The sequence below is a fragment of the Rhinatrema bivittatum genome, chromosome 3 (genome assembly GCF_901001135.1).
Source record: "Rhinatrema bivittatum chromosome 3, aRhiBiv1.1, whole genome shotgun sequence".
Taxonomy (NCBI): domain Eukaryota; kingdom Metazoa; phylum Chordata; class Amphibia; order Gymnophiona; family Rhinatrematidae; genus Rhinatrema; species Rhinatrema bivittatum.
The window spans coordinates 173327677-173353144 of record NC_042617.1 but is presented as its reverse complement, the minus strand read 5'-3'; the positions used below and the strand labels follow the sequence as shown (position 1 = coordinate 173353144).

The 25468-nt window shown below is 42.4% G+C and overlaps 1 protein-coding gene across 1 annotated transcript in view; it reads right to left on the bottom strand.

The window, feature by feature from the left end:
* Window positions 1-25468, bottom strand: part of SMYD3 (SET and MYND domain containing 3) — a 1539893-nt gene that overhangs the window by 1248573 nt on the left and 265852 nt on the right. Inside the window, exons 3-4 of the mRNA XM_029593951.1 lie at window positions 12812-12919; window positions 9588-9645 (exon numbers count right to left, since the gene is read on the bottom strand). Coding sequence (XP_029449811.1) covers window positions 9588-9645; window positions 12812-12919 — 166 coding nt within the window. The remainder of the gene's footprint in view (window positions 1-9587; window positions 9646-12811; window positions 12920-25468) is intronic.

Here is a 25468-nt window from a genome sequence, read left to right as displayed (position 1 = left end):
TTGCGATACAATAGAAATTCCCCTGATTTATCGTGAAAAATCATAAATCGGGGGGGCGGGGACCGGCACACCAAAACAACCCCTAAACCCACCCCAACCCTATAAAACTAATCCCTTACCTTCCCCCACCCTCCCGAACCCCCCCAAAACTTTTTACGAGTACCTGGTGGTCCAGTGGGGGCGCGGGGACCGATCTCCCGCTCTCGGTCCATCGGCGCCATTTTGGCTGCCACTCAAAAATGGCGCCGATGGCCCAATTAAAAAAAAACCCAACCCGACCCTTTAAAAATGACCCCTTAGCTTCCCCCACCCTCCCGATCCCCCCAAAACATTTTTAAATTACCTGGTGGTCTAGTGGTGGTCCCGGGAGCGATCTCCCGTTCTCAGGCCGTCTGCTGCCACTCATAAAGATGGCGCCAATGGCCCTTTGCCCTTACCATATGACAGGGTATCCGTGCCATTGGCCGGCCCCTGTCACATGGTAGGAGCATTGGCTGGCCGGTGCCATCTTTAAAGATGGCCACCGCCGTCATAAAGATGGCACCGGCCACCCAGTGCTCCTACCATGTGACAGGAGCTGGCCAATGGCACGGATACCCTGTCACATGGTAAGGGCAAAGGGCCATCGGCACCATCTTTATGAGTGGCAGCCGATGGCCCGAGAACGGGAGATCGCTCCCAGGACCACCACTAGACCACCAGGTAATTTTAAAATGTTTTGGGGGGCTCAGGAGGGTGGGGGAAGCTAAGGGGTCATTTTTAAAGGGTCGGGTGGGTTGTTTTTTTTTTATCTGGCCATCGGCGCCATTTTTGACTGACAGCCAAAATGGCGCCGATGGCCCAAGAGCGGGAGATCGGTCCCCGCGCCCCCACTGGACCATCAGGTAATCTTAAAAAGTTTTGGGGGGGGTTCGGGAGGGTGGGGGAAGGTAAGGGGTCAATTTTAAACGGTTGGGCCTCACTAAAACAAAAAATAACGTTGTGAATCGGAACCGATTCCGATTCACATCACCACTGATCAGATTTTTTTCCCCCTCTAGCCGAACCCGATTGTTAAGACGATCGGGCACACGATTCACATCCCTAATTATTGCCTTTTTCAGAGAAGCTGGAAAACTACCCTCCTGTTAATTATGTGACTGGTCCAATTAAAGTCTGTTTTGCAGCTTTAATCGATCACAAAGGGTAATGATCCTGTTGGGATCAGTTCTGTAATAATTGAATATGCTTCTTAAGAAGAGATTATACAAAACTTTTTCAGGTTATTTCTTACATTTAGTAAGGGAGGTAGGGAGGGAATAAATAAACTTGTATTAATATTGTCCATAGCATTCCCTAATTCATCATTCATTACAATGCTCCTTGTGTCATTTGCTATAGCATCCCCAATACAAGAAATGTTTTCAGCATAATATTTTGTGACCTCCTCACATCCTTGGATAGCAGGTTATACACTAATTAACCCAGAGAGTTATATAATCAAACTATGACTCATGGAGCTTATTTTTGTTTAAAAATCAAATGACATTCCAAGGATGTACTTGATTGTAAATAATCTGGGATAGCGATAGGAGGGAGTGCTTCAGTGTGTGGCGTAGTCTAGAAAATAGGTAATTGCTTTCTTCCACAAGGACCACCAGGAGATTGAATTTCCTCGAAATAATAATCTGATTTATTGGGGTTTACTTGTAAAGTAATGCATAAGAAAAACAGTGACTATGGAAAAGTAATGAAGGTGAAAAGGTTTTTGACTTATCTAGTTTGATTTTACCTTGTTGATTCTTTTGTCTGATGCCTCAGGAGAAAAATGTGGCTTTGACAAGTGCCTTCTGTGCAAACACATTGTTTCTATCACGGATTTCCATGATAGTCTGTGATACTGTTCTGAAATTTTACTTAAGGCACAGATCTGCACTTTTCTTTGAACAAAAGATATGGATTTTTCCTGACTTTTCCAGGGTAACTCAGTCTCATAGGAAGAAGTTTCTTGCAATGATAAGTGGCATGGAATTGCTGTTCTATGAGGAAAGGCTAAAGAAATTAGGGCTGTTCAGTTTAGAGAAAACAAAACTGAGGTGGGATATGATAGAGGTCTACAAAATCATGAAAGGACTTGAACAGGTTAATGTAAATCAGTTATTTAGTCTCTCAGATAATAGAAAGACTAGGGGATACTCCATGAAGTTAGCAAGTAACTCATTTAACACATACTGAAGAAAATTCGTATTAACTCAGCGCATAGTTAAGATCTGGAATTCATTGCCAGAGGATGTGGTTATGGCAGTTAGTATAACTGGGTTTAAAAAAGGTTTGGATATGTTCCTAGAGGAAAAATCCATAAACTGCTATTAATTAATAAGCAATAGTAGCTTGAGATCTATTTAATGTTTGGGTACTTGCCAGGTACTTGTGACTTGAATTGGCCATTGTTGGAAACAGGATGCTGGGCTTGATGGACCCTTGGTCTGACCCAGGAAGGCATTTCTTAGGTAATGCATTCTGAGGTCATTGCTTTGGGGGCTATATATTTGATTAGATTTTCTAGTAAATGTTTATTGTATTTGAAAATGTAAAGTATATGTTCTTTGAACCTGAGCAGTTACATACTTTTCTTGATTTCAAGAAACCTCCAAAGGATGACTGGTTTTTGTTCACTTTAAAGATGGGTATATCTGCTAACCTTCTTTTTGTGCATTTTCTTATTGATTTGTTTTTTGTTTTAGTTCCGGTTTGTAACCTGTGGATTCTCCAATTTTGTGGACTTTAATATAAATACTATTTATAATTTCTATGCTGTGTGTTAATTTCTTTCTAAAATTTGCATTGTTATATTTTCTATTAATGGCATTTGATTGCTGTAGTACAACTGTCTTGTTATATTATTGTGTAAAAAAAAAAAAAAAGAAAGAAAAATTCCAAAGAACAAAAGCTACTGCTAGCATGTGCATTCTCATTTTATAGATAGAAACCACAAAGCAACACAATTTCCTATTGCATGAACATATCCATAAACGGTAGTATGCAAGCTAAACTACCTAACATCATTTAATGACTTCTACATCAATTTATGATTAATTATTAAACAGTATATATAGTAGCTATCATTAACAAGCTCAGGGCCCTATATATTAAGCATATCCTCCATAGACACAATGAGAGAAAACCTTTAGTTACATCTGGCTATTGTTATAGTCTTGTTCCCCTGCAGGCAGTTGTCAGGAACAGTTATTGGATTCAATTAAAGAAGTCAACCAGATAGTAAAGAGGACTGCATTGGAAAATCTCAATTTTAAACAGCTCAGGGGTTCACTATATCTTCAATCTGGTGTTACTCAGACACAGATTTCATGTCATACTTGCATTTGTTCCAGTTTTGGCTGAGTATTTTAGCAGCAAATCACAATAGGCATTGATACATTAACCATCCCATTACTACATCTAGGGATGAGCACAGCATTTTAGCATGCATTTTTCATTACGTCAGGCATGGAAATACTTGGATTCGGACTCCTTGTACAATAATGCTTCCGCCCAGAAGCAAATAACTTTGGACTACCTTTACTGGAATACAAAAGCGTTTTCAACCTCCAGAGTTTCTTCATAACTGCATTTACAATTAGCAGACTATTTTAGGGTCAGCCAGGAAACAGTATGCCAAAAACTGCAAAAGGTAACTTACTTTCATTATAGCATTGCTGCCCCACACAATTTATACTTTCTCACTGAACAATAAGCATTAGCTTTGCTTCCTCTCTCCACTTAAAGACCAGATGTCTAAGTGAAATGCAGAAAGATTCCAAATTACCCCGGGCAACTGATGAGTAGGTTAATACAAATAAAAAAAAATAATTTAAAATCTCTGGGGTAGATTTTAAAAGAAGCGCGATCAGCCTACTTTTGCTTGCGCATCAGACTCAAGCAAAAGTACGCTGGATTTTAGTAGATACGCGCGGAGCCGCGCGTATCCACTAAAATCCTGGATCGGCGCGCGCAAGGCTATCGATTTTGTATAGCCTGCGCGCGCCGAGCCGCGCTGCCTCCCCCCGTTCCCTCCAAGGCCGCTCCGAAATCGGAGCGGCCTCGGAGGGAACTTTCCTTTGCCCTCCCCTCACCTTACCCTCCCTTCCCCTACCTAACCCACCCACCCGGCCCTGTCTACACCCCCCCCTTACCTTTGTCGGGGGATTTACGCCTCCCGGAGGGAGACGTAAATCCCCGCGCGCCAGCGGGCCTGCTGCGCGCCGGGCCGCGACCTGGGGGCGGGTACGGAGGGCGCGGCCACGCCCCGTACCCGCCCCCAAAACGCTGCCGACACGCCCACGCAACGCCGCGCGCTCCGGCCCCGCCCCCCGACACGCCCCCCTCCGAGAACCCCGGGACGTACGCGAGTCCCGGGGCTCTGCGCGCGCCGGGAGGCCTATGTAAAATAGGCTTCCCGGCGCGCAGGGCCCTGCTCGCGTAAATCCGCCCGGTTTTGGGCGGATTTACGCGAGCAGGGCTCTGAAAATCCGCCCCTCTGTATACAAATGCTAGAAGCCTAAAAAATAAGATGGGAGAGTTAGAGTGTATAGCACTGGATGAAGAGCTAGATAATTGGCATCTAAGAGACCTGGTGGAAGGAGGATAGCTAACAGGACATTATGATACCAGGGTACAAATTATATCAAAATGATAGGATGGATCAAACTGGTGGATTAGGGCTGGCTCTATATGTTAAAGAGAGTATTGAGTCAAACAAGATAAAAGTTCTGCAGGAAACAAACTACAATGTTGAATCTTTATGGATAGAAATTCCAGGTGAAAAGGGGAATAAATTATAGTGGGGATGTATTACTATCCACCTGGCCAGAATAAATAGACAATGAAATGGTAAATGAAATTAGGGAAGCTAACAAAATCAGCAGTATAGTAATAATAGGTGATTCCAATTACCCCAGTATTGACTGGGTGAATGATACATCAGGACATTCTAGAGAAGTAAAGTTCCTAGATGAAATAAATGACTGCTTCATGGAACAGCTGGTATAAGAACCAACAAGAGGGGAAACTATCTTAGACCTAGTCCTTAGTGGAACACAGGATTTGGTGTGATAAGTAACATTATTGGAGCTACTTGGCAATAGTGATTACAACATTATCTAATTTGACTTTATAACTGGAGGCAGCGCACTAAAGAAATCTACTGCAACAGCATTTAACTTTCAAAAAGGTGACCATGATAAAATGAGGAAAATGGTTAGTAAAAAACTGAAAGGAGCAACTGCAAAGGTTAAGAGTTTAGATCAGGCATTGATGTTGTTTAAAATACCATCTTGTATAAAAGAGTTTTCGGAAGTCCATAAGGCAGCTGAACAATCCCCTGTAATTTTATGGGAGACATTAAAATCTGTTCTGAGGGGGAGGATTATTAGCATTGCCTCTCATAAAAACAAACTCCGCATACAATGGGAAATATCATTGCAACGTAAGAGTAAGCATTTAGAACACAGCATAAAGCTACCTGCTCCAAGATCTTTCGTTCATTACAAAGAGTGAGAGACGAATTCAGGAGTTTACAGATAATGAATCTTGAGAAACTGTTTCACTATATCCGCCAACATTTCTATGAACATGAGGACAATACAGGGGCTTTATTAGCCCGGGTTCTCAGAAAGCATAGAGCCCAAAACATGATAGGAAGTATCAGAACCTCCACAGGTGAGACTACATATAGTTCGCAGGTAATCAACTCAATCTTTAAGGAATTCTACCAGACCTTATATAGCAAACCCTTGGATAATAGGGACCCCGCCATTGAAGCGTACTTGCAGGGGGTAGAGTTCCTGCCCCTCTCTGATGGTCAGGTTCAACAAATTGAAGGGCTCGATCACTGAAGGGAAACTTTATAATGCAATTATGGCCTTGCTCAAGGGTAAAAGCCCAGGTCCAGATGGGTATCATATAGATTTTTTTTTTAATTCCCTTTTGAGCTACCTAAATGGCTATGGGCTTCATATGATCACTTACAGGGTGCCCCTGTGACTTCTCATAACATGTCTGATGCAATGATAACCCTCTTACAAAAGCCAGGCAGAGATGGCCTAGACCCTGGCTCTTATCAGCCTATCGCCCTGTTGAACTCAGATATAAAAATTTTAGCCAAACTCCTACAGTTACGATGCGAGACAATAATGCCAACTTTAGTTCACGATGATCAAACTGGATTCATTAAACGCTACCTATCGACCACCAATACAAGGAGGCTGTTTAATATTGTAGCCTTAGCCAAACACACACACATACTAAGGGCCTCATCATAGCGCTAGACACGGAAAAAGCATTCGACCGCTTGCACTGGGCTTTTCTTTTTGGAGTGCTGGAAAGGGCGGGTATCCCCATGGAATTTTTGGTTGGGGCTGAGCCCTGTACGCCCATCCACATGCTTGGATCTGCACGAATGGACTCTGCTCCACACCCTTTCCCATTGAACAGGGTACAAGACAGTGATGTCCCCTCTCTCTGCTCCTATTCAACTTGGCCATTGAGGTCCTGGCAGTCAAAATTCGAGCCAATCCAGCTGTGACAGGGTTTCAAGCAGAGGGCACGAAACATGCTATCTCGCTCTGCGTAGACAATGTTTTCATTTATCTTACTCGGCCGAGACTGGCCCCGTACTTTTGTCAATGTTGGCTAAGTATGGTGTTTTGTCTGGCTATAAGATCAATTACTCAAAATCAAAGGTCTCCCCCCCTGGGGTCTTTATCACTAACAGACATACCCAGTTGTTTTTCCTCTTTTAAAAAAGCAAGGGACGGCTTCAAGTACTTAGGTATATGGATCCCCCGGCGGCCAACAGATATTTATTGTCTTAATTATGCACCTGTGGTGACTCAGATATGCAAGGATCTAGAACACTGGGATGATTGCTTTCTATCATAGGCGGGCCGTATCATAGGCGGGAATATTCTTTCCCGGATCATATATTTATTTCAACATGTCCCCTGTTATTTGCCCGGGGTTTTTTTTTTTTTACCTCACTTTATGGGATCTTGAATAAGTTCATTTGGAAGGGGGAACCAGCTCATATTAAGCTGCATATGTTGTGGTGACCTAAATATGAAGGGGGATGTCCCTTCCCAATCTCCAGGGCTGCTTCTGGGCCTGTGGCCTGGTGGGCACTATGATATGGCTTCATGGGGACCATACCTTCCCATAGTTCCCATTGGAGGCTCGACTAGCGGGTGGCATTGATCTTTTCAGAATGCTTTTGCAGCTAGAACCCATTCACGGTGGCCACCAGGTCTAGGGGACAAATCCACATATGTCTCTCGCATTTCAAATATGGAAAGCAGTAAATAAAAGATTAGAATGGTTGCTACAGGGTCCCTCTGCTCTCACCCCACTTTGTGGTAATTCTCTCCTCCTTACTACTATGTTATATGGTGATGCGGTGAGTTGGCAAAAGATGGGTCTTAAATTTCTTGGTTAGCTTTGGGAGGATGGTGCCACCTAGTGGTGACCCTTTTTGGACCTTTTGGATGAATTTGAGATTAACGATGCCTCAGAGACTTTTCATCGCAAACTCCTGGAGGAGCTCAAGTGCTTCCAGAGAAAGGGCTGGCAACCTCAGGCGCCGGACTTGGTGATGCAAATTCTCATCTAAGAAAATATTCCTCGGCGAAGAGTTTCGCTTTCTTACAAAGCTCTGCAGTCCCACCAAATCCAAAAGGACCCACCCTTGGCCCTTATACAGCTTTGGAATAGGGATTTACAGCTGAATTGGGATACTCGCCATTGGGACAGAATATGGAAGAAAGCTCATAAAATCTCATTATGTGCACGAAGGGTCGAGGTAATGGTTAAGCTTCTCCATAGGGCCTATCGCTACTCTCTTTTTTATGCTAAATTCTATCCAACCTCCTCAGGCTTATGCTGGTGGGGTTGTGGAGAAACAGGATCCTTTATACATGTATGATGGACCTGTCCTTTCATTACTTCCTTTTGGCGACAGGCTGCATCCAATTAAAATGTGCCCTGAACTTTGTCTACTGGGCCACAATGGTGACCACCATCTCACCTCTTCTCAAAGAAACTTAGCAGACCACCTAATATATGCTACCAGGGGAAAAGTGGATCTCAGAGCTCCACATGGACTGAAGAAATGGACAATGGGTTAACACTGGGCAAAGGGCGCAGTAGATGATACTGTTAGTCCTATCTAGGGTAAACCTAATGTGGGCAGGTCAGGATGAACCTACAGCCCCGACCCCAAGCCTAGTTGGTAGGGAGTCAAATGAAAGGGAGTGGGTTATGTGGTACTTCCCTGGATGGGATTCAGGAGGAGTAACAACACTTGGATTGACGAGTCCAAACGAAGGGGGTATGTGATAGAGTAACCCTATTTCCCCTATATAACCTGTATGGGACTAGGCTAGATGCCTGGTCCACCTTAAATACCCCTAGATGAAGAGAGCTCTATGGACCGGACCCTGCTGGGCAGGTTAAGAGGCAGAGCCCAGCTGGAATGAAGAAGCCCCAAGCCTCCAAGACCAGGGACGATGCTAGCTTTTTTGCTGCCCTGTGCAAACAATTACTGTGCTCCTACCCCCCCCCCCCCCCCCAACACACACACACACGCTGTTCGCTCATTCTCTGTCCCAAGACCACCAAAAAAACACCCAGCTCCTTCAGTAATACAAACTTTAAAAACTGATACCTCCACTCCTCCCCCCCCCGAACCCATGGCTGATGCAAGGCTATAAGGTGCCCAAGGCAAATCTTATAGCCTTGTACAATGCCTCCCTGCCCCATTCCACACAGACAGTTGAGTTATGCATTTATATTTTACATGAAAATATCAAAGTACAGTATTCTGAGGTAAAAATATCACTTAACATTAAATTTATATGGACTACTGTGATGCCAACCAGAAATCCCTGTAAAAAAGACACTTGGAACCCATATGGTATTAGGCCTAGTGTGCTGGGTGTGGTCTTGACACCCCCCCCCCCCCCGAAAGCCCTAAAACACTAATATATTTCCTGTTAGGAGAATGTCTCACCTCAGTCACATATGCAGACCCTCACCAAATACAGAAAATGAGCAACCATAAAGTAGAAACACAAATACACAGACAAAAACTGAACTGGAACCACAAGAAGCCAGACTCTCTATGCAGTGCAAAAATGAAAAAACAGGTACATCACCATTTCTCAAACATCAAGCAGTAAAATCAAGAAATAAAATAAATACATAATCATAATACTAAAAACATACTAATAATATTATTATTATTGATCATGAACTCTTTAGCAGGAGGCATTTACCAATAAGGTAAGAATCTTGATGGCACTCAGTGCCTAAGCTGGCCCAGCAACTATGATATAGTCACTATCTTACCTGTCCTGCAGGATCTCTGGCTTTTTGGCTTGTATTAATATTGATTAATTTCACATACAAACCCATACCTAACCTCTGATGTTTATGGGTTTCTTTCTTTTAGTAAAAACACAGTACAAATGCAGAAGTGGAAGACAGTGGTGGCAGGAAAAAACTAGTCAGAGTCAAAAAGATACTGCACATATATGGTGAGATTTTCAGTTACTTACTTGACTCCAGATCGAAGAATGAATAGAGTTCTTCAGATGGACAGAATGACTGTTTAATCTGAGAAGAAAAACAAAATATATGAACATATACAAGTAAACATTTTCATGGTCACATCACGTGTTAAAAAAAGTGAACCTCCTAAGCCTCAGTTGCAATGTACAAATATTTAATTCATATTTACTAGAAAAAAAATCAAAGACAACTTTTAATGCGTATCTGACCATAATTTTTCTTTTAATCCAGATTTACAGATTGATTTAGAAACTTTAAATGCATGCAATCATCTGCAATTGCAAACTATTTGAAAAGTATACAACTATTTAAATACTTCAAGGTCTATATTTAGATACAGGCTGGATAGCAAAGTTAGCCAGATAAACTAATCCGGCTAACTTTGTAGGCATATTCTTTCGTACAGTTAGCTGGCTAACTATAGCCAGCTACTTATAGGACATCTCTTTGACCTGACCAAACTTAGGCCTGGATTTTTTTATGGCTCATTGAATCCTACAGTAACAGGGGGGTGAAGCGGGGGGCGGGCCTGCGAAAGCTGGCAGCGATCGCACCACCGTGGTGTTATCGCTGCCAGCTTTCACACCCAATAGTGCCACCGTGAAAGGTAGTGCTATTGGGCGCACTACTGGCGGCGACAACAGGTCTTACCTTATTGCCGCCAGCGATATTACCACCGTGTCCGCCCCGACAACGCTCCGACTCCTCCTCTTCCAGTCCCGACTCCGCCCCTATCAAGTTAGACGGTTAACTTAGCCAGCTAACTCAACTCCTCCCAATTATGTCCCAGAATGCCTCTAACTTATACGGCTAAATTCTAGCCATCTAACTTATTAGCCAGCTAGAATTTACCTGGATAAAGGCTGAATATAGCCAGGTAAGAGATTTAGATGGATAACATTTCAGTTATCCATCTAAATGGCTTTTGAATATCAACCTCTTCAAGTTTAAATTCCAAACTACACAGATCCACATCCAAACATGAAAAATAAAACTGATAAAATGGGTTAATTCTGACGTATGAGTTGAAAAACAAATGGTTTCAATTTATTTAAATTAAATTAGAAACGGTTCACTGCCTGCCCAGTTTGACTCTAGTTATCTAAACCTCTGGGTTGGATGGGGTTTGAATTTAATTATAAATGGTTTGACCATAGTTATTTTTGTGCTTTTCCCTTATTTTCCACATTATATTGCAGTCTCAACAGTGATAGCTGATGTTGGTCCATGTTTAAAAATAACACACTCCAATTAAATCACTGCAGTTCAAAACATGTTAAACCTAAGGCTTGACAAATGTAACTCAGTTTGTCTCTTTTTCAAACAGAATTATCATGAATGACTTTTTCCAATAACAATTGTGCTTATTTCATCAAAACATGAACCCACTGACCTACATTCCTATACTGGGCAGCAAAATATCATAAAATAAATTTGCTTACCTGCAATGGGTGTTCTTTGTTGAGTGTAGAGCAGGATAATAAGCCACACCAGTAGTTGACATTACCCAATAGTACCAAAAGAGCATGTCTTCAAAAGTTGTATTACAGCTAGAAAGATCTGTATGAAGGGCAGAGCGTCCAGCCCAGCCACTGCTGTGGTACTGGACCCCTTCAGTTCAGTGTAATAACTTAGTTTAAAAAACGTCAATTCCAAAAAGAAGGTGGGAAAGTATATGTAAGCTGATTATCCTACTGTCCAAAAAGAACACCCATTACAGGTAAACTACTTTATTTTTCTCCATAACCAAGCAGATTTAAAAAGTCGCAAGGGGACAACCTTAGCTAAGAGTTGTTTGCCAACTCAAAAAGACAGCAACAACTGAAATGGGCAGAGTAATATATATATAAATATGCAATTATTAATATATTTTTTTGTTAAAACCCTTTCCTGTTTTGCATTTTTTTTTCTTTCAAAGTAAGGACAATCTGAAATAATAGTAATGGACACTGGCAATAATGAAGTTGGATTTTACCCCTCAAGGAGACCCTAGAGGACAGTGACCAAAACCTACTTACAGTAGAACTGGAGATCAGTGTCTATGCAATAATGGGAAGTAAAAGTGTAGACAGACATTCACAATGCAATTTTGCAAAACTCCTCCATGGAAGCCGATCTTAGAAGAGCTAACAGATTCTAAGCTACCATCAGAATTATCCACATTCCTGACACTGGATAGTTTGTTTTTTTGTTTGTTTTTTTTATTTTGTTTTTAACTATTTAAGTCACCAATACATTATACAGAATGATAATTGGAAATGTACATACAGTAAACTAAAACATAAATATCATTAACAGTATATTATACAGTGAGGCAACATTTTTCCTACTGTAATGACAGGTACAGATTTTGATGTTTCTTAATCTTTACCTGATGCACATTGGCACTGCTGGAACAAACAAGGCTGAATCTTTTGCCTTTTTTTAGATAGGAGAGGATAGACAATGGTCTCTCCTCCTGGTCCTTCCTGGTGCTCAGTGCAGTGGGGTATCATTGCTCTCCTGTTGCACTGCAAATGTTTAATGCAATTCCTGGGTCCTTCAATATCAATGCCTCCAATGTTGATTCTGATGGAACATTTTGGACACTGTGGCTAGCTGCCACACAGAAGAGACATCTACATGGGGATCCATGACAGACATGACCCTCTTGCACAGGGAGCACCTATTAAAGACACTGACCTACTCTAAGAGAGGCATCAGGTGAAAAACAAGTGCAGCAAATTCAAATGACTCAATGACACAACACTGCGATCAATTCCACCTCGATACACCATGCGACTGCCGAAAGAGAAAGAAAAACTTAGAAAATAACCAAAAAACCTATCTAGATGATTAAGGGGAACGAGAGACAACCATGAGACCCTGTAAAAGACGAATCCTGCAATTTTAGGAAGCCTAAGATTCCTTCATAGCTGTAGGTCCTTAGGTGGAGAGGGGGTCGGAGAGATGTTGATTCCTTCTGATATAAGTTTTCAGATCCATAGTCATACCCCTAGAAATATTCTGAATCTGAGTCTGACTGGTAGGCCAGGAGTGTGAACCTGGATTTTGTCCAGCTAGCAGACTCCGAGAATGTAGCACTTGTCTGTTTTGTAGAGCCTGTGGGCTCTACAAAAAATTGTGACTGAAAAGGCCCCTGTTAACAAAATTAATTTAAGAATGCTCATTGATATGCACTACATATTAAATATGATCAAATATCACTTACAAGTTTGAAAACCATCTTGCCAACAAGTCTAACTGAGTCAGTGGGAACTCTGGGCTGAGTGCTTTTAAGACATTTGCATTCTCTCTTGTGGTCCTCCCAAGCTTCTTTCTGTTTAAAAGGAAACAAATCAGTTTCATTACTATATTTAAAAAGTTACTTTGGTTGCTTTATTTATATTGTTGTTCCCCCATCATTGTTTACTGAGTTTTCATTGAACTTTCATTTTAACTAACAGCAAATTACATTGGCAAGTTAACTATAACTTAACTAAGTAGTTGCAGATTTGTTGTGTTTCACAAGAATTTTACAATATCATACACCAAACATCAAGAGAACCAGTGCACATTGCACAATAGTAAAAAAAAATGAACAACCCAATCACCTAGAAATTACAAAATCAGCAGAATAAGGTTGGGGCTCTTAAAAGTAGGGATATGAATCATTTTTTTGACGATTGAAAATCAAACTCGTCAGAATTTGGGGGTCCTCTGAACCCGATAGGAAAACCCCACAAAATTTTTCATGGGGGTTCTCGTATCATTTGGGAGGGGGGTGGAAGAAATGGCACTTAAAAATAAACCCCAAATCCACCCCAACCCTTTAAATTTAATCCTTTTGCATTCCCCACCCTCCCAACCTACCCCCCCAAATTTTTAAAGTACCTGGTAGTCCAGCAGGGGTCCCAGGAGCGATCTCCCGCGCTCGGGCCATCGGCTGCCACTAATCAAAATGGCGCCGATGGCCCTTAGCATGTGACAGGGTATCCGTGCCATTGGCCGGCCCCTGTCACATTGTAGGAGCACTGGATGTGACAGGGGCCGGCCAATGGCACGATACTCTGTCACATGCTAAGGGCAAAGGGCCATCGGCGCCATTTTGATTCGTGGCAGCCGACAGCCCGAGCGCGGGAGATCGCTCCCGGGACCCCCGCTGGACCACCAGGTACTTTAAACAAATTTTTTTTTTGGGGGGGGGGGGGTCAGGAGGGTCGGGGATGCAAAATCATTAAATTTAAAGGGTTGGGGTGTTTTGGGGTTTTTTCGGCATGTCACAGCCGATTAAAACGGGTAAGAATCGCGGGAACAAAGATTTCCCGCGGTTTTTACCTGAAATCGGTACCGGAAATGAGTCCGGTACCAATTCACATCCCTACTAAAAGTATGTTACATTTCTTCCAACGTAAATTTTTGTCATAGTGGATTACTGTTCATATATAGAAATCCTTTGAAGAATTTTTTCAATCTTAATTATATCTATCTTTATATTAAAAGCAGTTTGGTGTTTGCCTGATGTGTGCATGCGTGAGTGACTTGCAGTGCACAGCACTACATGTTGTTTGCCAGTCAAAGATTAGGCCTTGCTTGGGGAGCTCCGCTGCGGGAATGGGCTACCTTGCTGCCGATGCTAACGGGCAACCCAAATCTTATCAGCAGAAGAGGGCATACTACGACAGACGCGAGCAATGCGGATGTCAGGATGCCTAGGCCCTGCCAGCTGACAAAATGCAGGAGCTGCCAGAAAACTAGGCAGGGGCTGGGGAGGATGGAATGCATGGCAGGCATGGCTGGTGCTAGGTTTTTTTGCAGCCCTGTATGAAAAATTTCTAGGCAACCCCACTTGGTTTTGTTTTCTAACACTAAAGTGTTATTGTTCTTCCAATAATCAACACACAATAGAAACAAAAAAAAACAAACAAAGAAGAGGTTATTACATTTAAAAACATTTATTGAAACTTTTAGCCTGCTGATTCCAAACTTAAAATAATAAAGTAATAAACAAGATAGTTTTTCACTCATGGAGATTCCCACCTTCATGCTCTTTGTACATGAAGTTGGTCTGCTTGACAAATGTCACCTCCCTTGCCTTAAGGGCAGCAAAATCTGCATAATCCAAATGCTAAGCCAGTTGAGGTTCCATAGAAATCACTGCTAGTCCAACTAATCGCAATTCTGTCATCGTAGATCTTAAATAAGTTTTAGAGGTTTGAAAAACTACATTCACCAATTGCCACTGTAATAGGAAAACAAAATCCTCAAAGTAATCACAACATTCAGTGCAACATCATTTTCAGTAATGTATTTTAAGACTTCTTATATAGAACTATTAGGCTTGAGTGGTCAGCACTTAGTAATTCATCTTTCATTTCCAGTGCATCAATATTTTTGGATTTTGAACTTTCATCAATGACAATATGTTGAAGATTTTTGCAGTGATCCCACACAATCTTAAATGGTACACTCTTGTAGTTTACTGAAAAAACAAAAACAAAAAGCAAAAGTATGAACTGTATTGTAATTGTTCAGACTTTTCCAGTACTGAATAAATGGCCACATCAAGCGAATGATTGAAAAATTCAGCTTTGTATTGCATTTCTGGGTCCACAATGGGTTTTGTCTGCAGACTCATACGCAAACTTTCTCTTTTGCTGATGTAACCCTTAATGGGGTGTGTTTTAAGTCCCAAGGGCACACAATCTTATTTATATTTTTAGGGTCTGCTGCAGCTAACCATTCATTCCAATGGTGACTCTTAATCCCTAGAAGGGAAGCTCTCGCTTATGGCCCAGGCAATGAAAAGAAGTCATCAGTGTGTGTGCTGTACTTTAGGTGCTTCTCATGAGGTGAGAGGCTGTAAGAACTCAGACAGGAACAGGTCTGGGTGTTAAAATAAAGTTTACTGATTCTTAAAGTTAAACAAATTCCACTGTCCAAAATGATGAGTGTACATCTGACTGTAGTTCCAGGTTTCTATCTGTGTAGGTAGGTGTCCCTATTATAGACCTCTGAGTGGAGCCCAAGGTGATTTTAAACGCATGTAACTCTCCCAAATGGCTGTCCCGTGGAATCCTAGTGAGAGGTTTCCTTTTTAACTGCAAAAATCCCACCTTTAGAGATCTTCTTTCTCGTGGACACCCAGCCTGTCCTGATTCCTTAGGTGGAAATCCGGATGGGATCTCCTTCTCTTGTCCTTTCTTCCTTTGGTTATGCTGTTACTTTATTCCTCAACTGTTACTTCAGGTGATTTCTCTTGAGGAAAAATCTGGGGACCAGGCTATTAATCCTGCGCTGAAATCCTAGTGGGGAACGGGGATCCAAAAACCTCCCCACTACTCTTTAAGACCAGGACCCTCTGGCAGGGAGTGCACGGTGAGGTCTCTCTTCTAAAAGAAAACTCCTTTGGGCAAGACTGGGAGGCCCTACCAGAGTGTGGAAAACATACATGTTTACTCTGCAGCTGCTCTCTCTGACACACCCCCCCCCCCCCCCGCCAAGTCTTAAAACAGCTGGGCTAAATAGCACTGAGTCATCCAATGAGAACCTCTCGGTAGAAGGGACTGAAGAGAGTGGATGGCTCCTATCTCAGTGTGTTCTAAGTTTAGGGATAGTGGCACCTAGTGGCCAGACTAGGAGGGTCTGCCACACTGACATGGTCGAACATTTGAAAACTAACTATTTTTGGCTGAATTCCCATAATTTATGCTAATTGTTTAGCATCTGTCAGTGTACTGTGAATGCCTTCATCAGATCTATAGCTCCATACATACTTCATGATACCCTTTAAAGTATCTATGGTAGATGACAGCCCAAGTTGTTGACTTTACAACATTTTCTTGGCAACATTGATTGGTTGTAGTATATTTTGCCACACAAGGCAACACCACCAATTAAAATTGTGAAATTCTGCTGCAAGTGTTTCAGCCTCATGACTTGCTATCATGTCAACTGTTTTCAACTTGCATTAGTTCTTTCAGAGCACAATAAATCTCATCTATTTGATTTCATAAAGCTCAAAAAGCAACATCCTTTCCCATCGGGTCATGCTGAGAGGTTTCATTGTTAAACTAGTGATGTGTTTCCGTAAAACATCCCAACGGTTTTTTGATGCAAAGATGACAACATCCATCTTTTGAATACCACCAAAGAATGACATTGCAGCATCATTCATTACAAGCTTGAGGTAGTGTCACAAAGGCATTTTGGGACACTAATGTGTCTTCCTTTCATAACTGAACCATTGTCGTATCCCTGACCTCTAATGCTTTCAATTGGTAGTGCCATTTCCCTATATGTAATAAATTTAATAAAACCTTGGAGAGTCCAGCCCCAGTAGTATCTGTCAGTGAAACAAACCCAAGAAAATGCTCACGACGTCAACATTAATATTGCATTCACTACTGGTTACAGTCATAAGAAAGCGATGATTGTCATTTGTTCAGTGTGGCTTAACAGCTGGAAATCAAGCTAGAAATATACTATAGTATTTTGCCTCTAACAAAACCCAGTATTTGATTTTTAATGGTTTTAGATAATAGGTGGATGAGCTCATTGTAAATGTCTTTTCCAACACTGTGGTAATGTGCTACTTGTGTAATAGATGTCAGATGCTCTGACATTATGGGGTCAAACTTTGCTATTAGCACAACAAGCTTCAAATAATTTCTATTGTTATGAATCAAGAGTTTGTCAGAAGTTCCTTGAAATGGCAAATACTGTAGTCCTAACAATTGAATAACAGCAATAAGATACTTGAGAATGCATTGCCATCTCTTAGTTTCAGCATTTAAAATGTGCTAATGAATGTCATCTATTTGCTTAGTTTGTAGTCCTTGTGACAGTTCTACCCATTTCTTATATGTATTTACATAGTTACTAGAGAGCTCATGCTAACTTAAACTTTCTGATATGGCGCGCCAATCACTGAATCCTCTGTCATAAGAGGATTATTATTTGACGTAAACAATTTTCACCAGTAACAGAAAATGCCATTTCTACTAGCAGAATATACTAGCCACGTTCTGAAAGCCATTTCACCTTTACAGAGACAAAACTGATAGTGATTAACAATAAACCAGCAATGAAAATGATATTGGGGGAAAATTAAATTTTCTCTTACAAGTTCAGCAGGTATATTCTAAACAATTGCTATCCTCAATCGGGGGTCCCAGGTCTCCTGTGATTCTGCGGCTGCAAAACTGGTCCATTTTGGCCAAATTGCCATGAAAGACCAGGGGCCCTCTTTGAAGAGAAGCATTGGTGGTGGTAGAATGGCGCATGGCTCGTCTAAGTGGTCTCTCGATCTTCTCAGAAAAAAGCATTGGTAGCAGTGCAATAGCATAATGCTTCCCCCTCTGTTTCTCCTCAGAACCCTTCACTAACCCACTCCCTATTGTAAAACAGGTGGGGGACAGGATCTTGCAGCTTCTTCAGCACTTCCTCCCTCCACCTCTGCTGAGGTGTGAATATCACATTTTGAACCAGGTGGTACAAATCGTGATGCTCAGATCCTGGAAAGGGGGGGGGGGGGGGCCAGAGGAGCTTCAAGGCCCTGATCTCCACCACCTATTTCACAATGAGCAGGTGAGTGAGGAGAATTTGGAGAGGGCAGAGAAGAAGGGGTGAATGAATGAAATGGGAATTGTTGGGGGGAGGGAAGGATGCGTAAATTAGCCAGGGATCACTGGGGGAGAGGGAAGTGAGGGAGGGTCAGAGAATGAATCGAAGATCATTATGGGGGCAAGAAGGGAGTGAATGAACCAGCGTGAGGGGGGTTGGTGATAAGGAGGGAACCAGGGTTTGGGAGGGGTATGGGTGGGAGGGAGAGAGAGAGAGAATAGAGGTTTGTGAGGGCTTTGGGAGGAATCCAGGTGAGGGGAGGGAGTGAACCAGGATTTGTAAGGTGGGTGAGAGAGGGATGAAGTGAATGAGGGAGAGAGGATAGTGGAGAAGGGAAGTAAAACAGAGAAAGGATCGTAGGGGATAAGGTGTGATTAGGGGGGCCTATGGGCTTTCTTCCTTCTTCACCCCACCCATATCTTTCCTCCTCCCATCCCTAACCCAAGTCACCCCTTTTTTCTGCTCTTCATCTCAATCTTCACCCCTACTCTTCCACTCTCATCCTTTCTCCCTGCTCCCTACTACTGTCTCTTCATTCCCCTCCTCTCATTCTCTTATCTTTCCTGAATCTTCCATTCTCTCCTCCTTCTGTTTTCCTCCATTCCTTAATCCCCAAACCCTATTGCCTAAGATTCCTCCTTCATTTCCACCTCTGTAATCCCTTCTCTTCCCATTCCCCCAGTCCCTTCCACACCCTTTCCTCCCCAGTCCCAATAACTAAGATCCCTTTTCCTCTAACAAATAACCAAATAAATTAACTGGATATAGAAATGTCAGAAAAGGACTTCATTTTTATAAAGTAAAAAAAAAAAACATTTTAAATTGCAAATATATGCAAAAATATGCAAATGTGCCACATAATTGCCACAATGTTTAAGGTCTGGCCATTTCGCTGCGCCTACGCTGAAGTATTACTTTTATTAGTGCTGTTTGGTAACATCCTTATCTCCACTGCTGAAGTTTTCTTGTATTTCCAGTGATAGTCCTGGCAGAACTGATGATACTGGAGTGAACACCACTCCTCATGTGTACTTGCTGTTACTGAAACAGTTGATGTTTTAACTAGAGCCTGTACTTCAGAATCTTTTTCAGTTCTTAAAAACTTGTGTCGCACGCCGTGACCTGAGCGCCTGGCTGGAAGTCCGAGGTTACGGCGTGCACGCATTACGTATTAGAGAATAGGGAGCCATGGGGAGCGCCCAATCCGCCCCGGGCTGCTGAAGCCGCTCTCGCTGCCGCCGGCTGCCCCCGGGAGGAGAGGAGAGAGGACTGGGGCTGCTCCGGAGCTGTCAGCGCGGGAGATGGACGCGGCCAGGGCAGGTGAGCGGGGGCTGGCGGAAAGTTTGGGGGGAGTCAGGGGGTGGCTGGGGCTCAGGCAGAGGATGGCCTGGCCTGTTGAGAGGAAGGAGTCCTGGAGGGGGAGGAGTTAGGGGGTCAGTCAGCCCCTGGGGCTGCTCAGGAGCTGTCAGCTCGGGAGATCGGCATCCATGGACGTGGCCAGGGCAGGTGAGCGGGGGCTGGCGGAAAGTTTGGGGGGAGTCAGGGGGTGGCTGGGGCTCAGGGGGAGGATGGCCTGGCCTGTTGAGAGGAAGGAGTCCTGGAGGGGGAGGAGTTAGGGGGTCAGTCAGCCCCTGGGGCTGCTCAGGAGCTGTCAGCTCGGGAGATCGGCATCCATGGACGTGGCCAGGGCAGGTGAGCGAGGGCTGGCGGAAAGTTTGCTTGGTCTTGTCCCGGGGAGTTAGGGGGTCAGGAAGTGAAGCGGGGCTGGCTGGGGCTGCTCCGAAGCTGTCAGCGCGGGAGATGGACGCGGCCAGGGCAGGTGAGCGGGGGCTGGCGAAAAGTTTGCTCAGTCTTGTCCCGGGGAGTTAGGGGGTCAGGCAGTGAAGCGGGGCTGGCTGGGACTGCTCCGTGGCCCGTGAAATTTCATCTCGACTTGCCTGACGCTCCACACTAACGCAGGGGTAGGGGTAGGCGGTAAATTAGCAGGTTAAATGCGCGGCAAAACTGCAGGTTTAAAAAGCGATAATCGGGCCTCGCGTTACTGTATGGGAGGGAATAGCTAATCCGATCGTTTACATCTCATATACATGCCGCGGGCGGAAAGGGTTACCCGTTGATTTAAAGAGGCAGTAAGGATGGGTTAAAGGAGATAGTGAATCGTGGGTTGGACTAACGTGGCCAAATTGTGAGTAGAAAGTGGGTTAGAAGCAGGGTAACTGCGGCCGCACTTTACTGTATTGGCCTGTAAGTTGGTTTCTTTAGCTGCTTTTATTTTTATGTATTCTGCTCCTGACAATCGTCACCTGCCCTGACATTATGCCACCTGTACATTTAAAAAATGATTTTAAAAGCTTTGTTCTCACCTTCTACAATATCCTAGATACACAGATTATTGGCAGATAAGCTGCTCAGTTTAATTCCTGGTGCCTGTTAGACATGATTGCAGACTAATGAATCACCAAGCCCAGATGCTAGGGCTTGGTGCCAGGGCTCTAAAGAAAATACAATATGAAAGTACAGACCTATTAATAGCTATTTTTAACCTATCATTAAAATCAGCCACTTTTCCTGAAGACTAGAGCAGCAGTTCTTAATCAGTATGTCACCAATCACCGGCAGGTGTGTCCCGCATGTCCTGGTCTCTCGCAGCTCTTCCCTCCCTCTCCTCACCCCAGCGAGACAGACACAATTCCTATGCTACTGATGCCAGTAATAGCAGATGCCATTCCCTAAGTCAACTTGATTAATAGCAGTTAATGGACTTCTCCTCCAAGAACTTATCCAAACCTTTTTTAAACCCAGTTACATTAACTGCACTAACCACATCATCTGGCAACAAATTCCAGAGCTTAATTGTACAGAGAGTGAAAAAGAATTTTCTCCGATTAGTCTTAAATGTGCTAGTTGCTAACTTCATGGAGTGCCCCTTGTCCTTCTATTATCCCAAAGTATAAATAACCGAATCACATCTACTCATTCAAGACTTCTCATTATTTTAAAGACCTCTATCATATCCCCCTCCCCCCCCCCCCAGCCATCTCCTCTCCAAGCTTAACAGCCCTAACCTCTTCAGCCTTTCTTCATAGGGGACCTGTTCCATCCCCTTTATCATTTTGGTTGCCCTTCTCTGTACCTTCTCCTTCGCAACTATATCTTTTTTGAGATGCGGCAACCAGAATTGTACACAGTATTCAAGGTGCGGTCTCAAAATGGAGCGATTCAGAGGCATTATGACATTTTCCATTTAATTAACCATTCCCAACCTTGATGAAGTCAAAAGTTGTATTGTATCTCTCTGCTCAATATAGTTCAATTTAGCTTATAATATTCTTTACTGATTTTTGCTATGCTTGCTATGAACACTATTTTAGATTATAATAAGAATGAAAGCTATGTAAACAATCTGGCTCAAGGCTGTACATTATGAGACTTTTTGGTTCCATGGACAAGAAAAAAATAAATATAATTGGTAAAAAAATAGATATAATGATGTGTGATCCTTTCTTATCAGTACCAAAATGTGCTGTGCTTGTAGGTAATTGCAATTAGGACCTAGGACATGCTGAATGTTAACTGATCATGATCTAAGATATGTTGTTGAAAAATAATGCAGAAGTGAAACTGTGATTGGTCAATCAAATATTTTGCTGAACCATGACTTTGTAGAAACAAATAGTATATAAGCCTGATTGAAAGTATTGGGTTTGGGGAATGCCCACCGAGAGCTTTTTTCAAGCGTGATCTACTCCCATGTGATATTTTTCCTACATAAACATTATAGGTCAATTAAACTTCGTAGATTTGTACTGCAACAGACTAATTTTTGTCTATTTTAAGTCTGTGGAAAAATTAACAGAGCCTTTAGAAAATTAGAGAAATCTTAAAATCTCTACATCCTCTTAGTATCCCTTTTATACAGGCCGCTAATTGTGACAAATAAGCATGGGATGTTTTTCATCTGTGCCAAGTGACATAGCTGAAACACATTCCCTACTTTCTCTAGTTGGAACTCTCAAACTAGTACTGGCAGATTTTTTTTTATTGCATTACAATGGAAATGGATAGAATAAAAAGAAACAGTGTGTCCATGGCTGGTTACCATGATTTTCCATGGAGATCAAAGAAAGCAAGTTTGCTTACCTGAACCAACAAGTTCTCTATAGACAACAGGATGAATTAGTCATAACATGTAGGTAACATTCATTGTTGCAGAGACAGACTCAGCTATAAGAGCTCAGTAAAGACTTTACTGAGCATGTGCAGGAGTTCCCTTAAGCGCTTGCTACTTTGCAATCCCCTCAGTCTTGTCCAAAGCGTCAACTCTCCAAGAAGGTGGCCAGGGATTAAGTATGGCTAATTCATCCTGCTGTCTACAGAGACCCAGCTTACACTAATATGCAAACTTGCTTTCTACATCAACAAGTAGGCAAGAATTAGCCACAAAGCATGAGAAATCCTTTCAAACTCCCAAACATGAGTTTTGAAGCTCCTGCAAAATTTTGTTGCTGACTTGGTTCTGAGAACATCACAATACAAGCATGTCCACCCCAATGTTGAGCTAATTGCAATGTATAAAATTTAAGATCATTACACTTGTTCACAAATCTATTCATAGAGTCCTTCATTTGTCCATTCTCTTAAAAAAAAAAAAAAGTCTCCACATGAACTTTAAGATCTTGAAATCAACAACTTCTACAGATCCCTAATTTCAAGTTAATTAATTTGCAGCAAACACAAAAGCGAGGATTATCAGTCATTGGCCCTACATTATAGAACATGCTCTCAAATGACCTAAAAATCATTCAAGATATTAAAATGTTCAAGAAGAAACATAAGGGCTTCTGGTTCATAGAAGCTTTTAATTAGTCTATGGGTTTTAACCATGTATTTTTATTACTATGTTGTTGTATCAATTGTTTATACTTCATTTTATGTTTTAATTGTAATCCATTTTGAATGATTCGTTAAACAGGTAGAATATAAATATGTTATTAAATAAATAAATAGGCTCCCAGTTAAGGGTGCACTGCACAGCAATACTTAAAGACAACTCAGACCCTAACAAATGGAGACTGGACTATTGGGTGAACAGACTGTAGAGAACTGCTTATGCAAATTTATCATTTCCTCCAGACATGCGGTCCAGAAGATAATGGGATGTGAAAGTGTGTACAGACAACCAAGTAGCAGTTTTGTAAATGTCTTCAATAGAAATGGCCCTAAGAAAAGTCATTGAAGTTACCATGGCTTTCACTTCATGAGCCTTGACAGATTCTGTAATTTGTAAGCCAGCCACAACATAACAGTGTGCTATACAATCCACTAACCAATTGGACAAAGTTAGTTTGGCAACTGCCCTTCCCAATCGTTGGAATGAAAGGACACGACTGTAAGGTTGATTCCTCTATAGATAATATGCCAGGACTCTCATAGTCCAAGTAGGAAAGAGCCCATTTTCTGTGCACAATTGGTCTTGGAAAGAATGATGTAAGCACAAAAGCTTGATTAACGTGGAATACAAATAATATTTTTGGAAGGATCAGTGTGGGTTAATAGAACCACCCTATAATGAAAAAAACAAAATATGTTGAACATGAAACCTGAGCCTGAAGATAACTTACTCTTGCTGCCAAAGTGATAGCCATAAGAAACAAACACCACCAAATCAAGCGGTTCAAAACTTTTCATGAATTGGGCTAATACTACATTGAGATCCCACGGCACTGGAGATTTAAACCATTATGATGGCTTTACCGAATGACGGTATATAAAACTCAACAAATAAATACATAAATAAGTTTACTGACTGCAGGTTTGGAATGCTATAGCTCTTTCATGAACTTGGATAGTAAATGGTGGAGAGAAATTGGACCCCCCTTCCATCTGCTGGTGATAAAATCACAATGGTATTGAGATGAACCTTGACTGAGGCTTAAGGACAAAAAGAGTAACAGATACTAAAGGAAGTCCCTTGAAACAGCAGAAGGGATTCAGATGACAGACCCACATGAAACAGAGAACCTTTTCTACTTGAAACTAAAGGATCTTCTGATGGAGGGCTTAGTAGTCAAAATCAGCACATCCTCCACCTCCTTCAGAAGGAACAAGGAGAAGATTACTGCATATTCAACATCCACACTATGAGAGCCAGGGATGGAAGTTGGGATGGCAGAGTTTTCCACCGTCCTATGCAATAGGAGTATGTGGAAAGGTCGATCACCTGTCTTCCCCAGTAACTGAACATGTCGTCCATGATGCTTTGATTCAAAGACCATACATGCTGTTGTAATAATCTGCTAAGGTCATCTGCCAATGTATTCTGGATTCCCAGAAGTTAGACTGCTTGAAGATGGCATTGGGATGCCCTACCCATGACCAGATTTGGTCAGCCTCCTGGCAGAGGGCCTAAAAGCACATACTTCTGCTGCTTGTTTATACAGAACATGGCCACTTGATTGTCCATCTGGATTAAGATTCTCTTTCCCAAGAGAAGATGAAGGAGAGCTATCAGAGTATAGTGACTGGCTCGCAGCTCCAGGTGGTTGATTTGCAGATGACTGTTTCCTGGGTACCACAATCCTTGGGTCCACATCATACAAGTGTGCGTCTCCCTCCCCTTGGTGGAGGCAGCAGTAGACAAAGTCATTTGAAGAGGTGAGACTCATAGCAAGAAATCCACCTTTTGACCCACCTACTGACTATGGCTAGAAAAGCTTGTTTTGCAATATCATCTTTCTCCTCACTCATGTACTGTGGGACTGAGTTTTAATGAAAATTGGTGGTGCTGGTTTCTTATGGACAAATAGTAATAAACACAATACTGATTACTACGTCAAAATTAGAAGTATTAAATTTGAATAAATTTAAAAAGGTCTCCCCCTCTCTTGTAGTCCCTGGAAATCTTGTCAGTAGCATTCGAAATGACAAAAAAGACACAAATGATTTGACCAGTTAAGATTCCTCCAATCTGCTTCCTTATCCAACCCAATATAATCTTCCTCCTTCCCCCATTTTTTTAAAGATATCTTTGAAGGATAGTAATGAAACAGAAGAGTTAGGGCATCTCAACAGAGAAGTTCCAATAAAAACAAAAGTAGTCCTTGTGCCTATAAGTAAAGAATCACCTGAGCTAAAAGCAGTGTTGTGTTCCGCACCCGCAGACGTCCGCGGGCACGGCTCCCTACCTTGTCTGCTTGACCGGACCACCGGTGGCAGCATTGGGGCGTTCAGGCACGAGCCTCCGGGCTAGCCGCCAGGTCTGGAG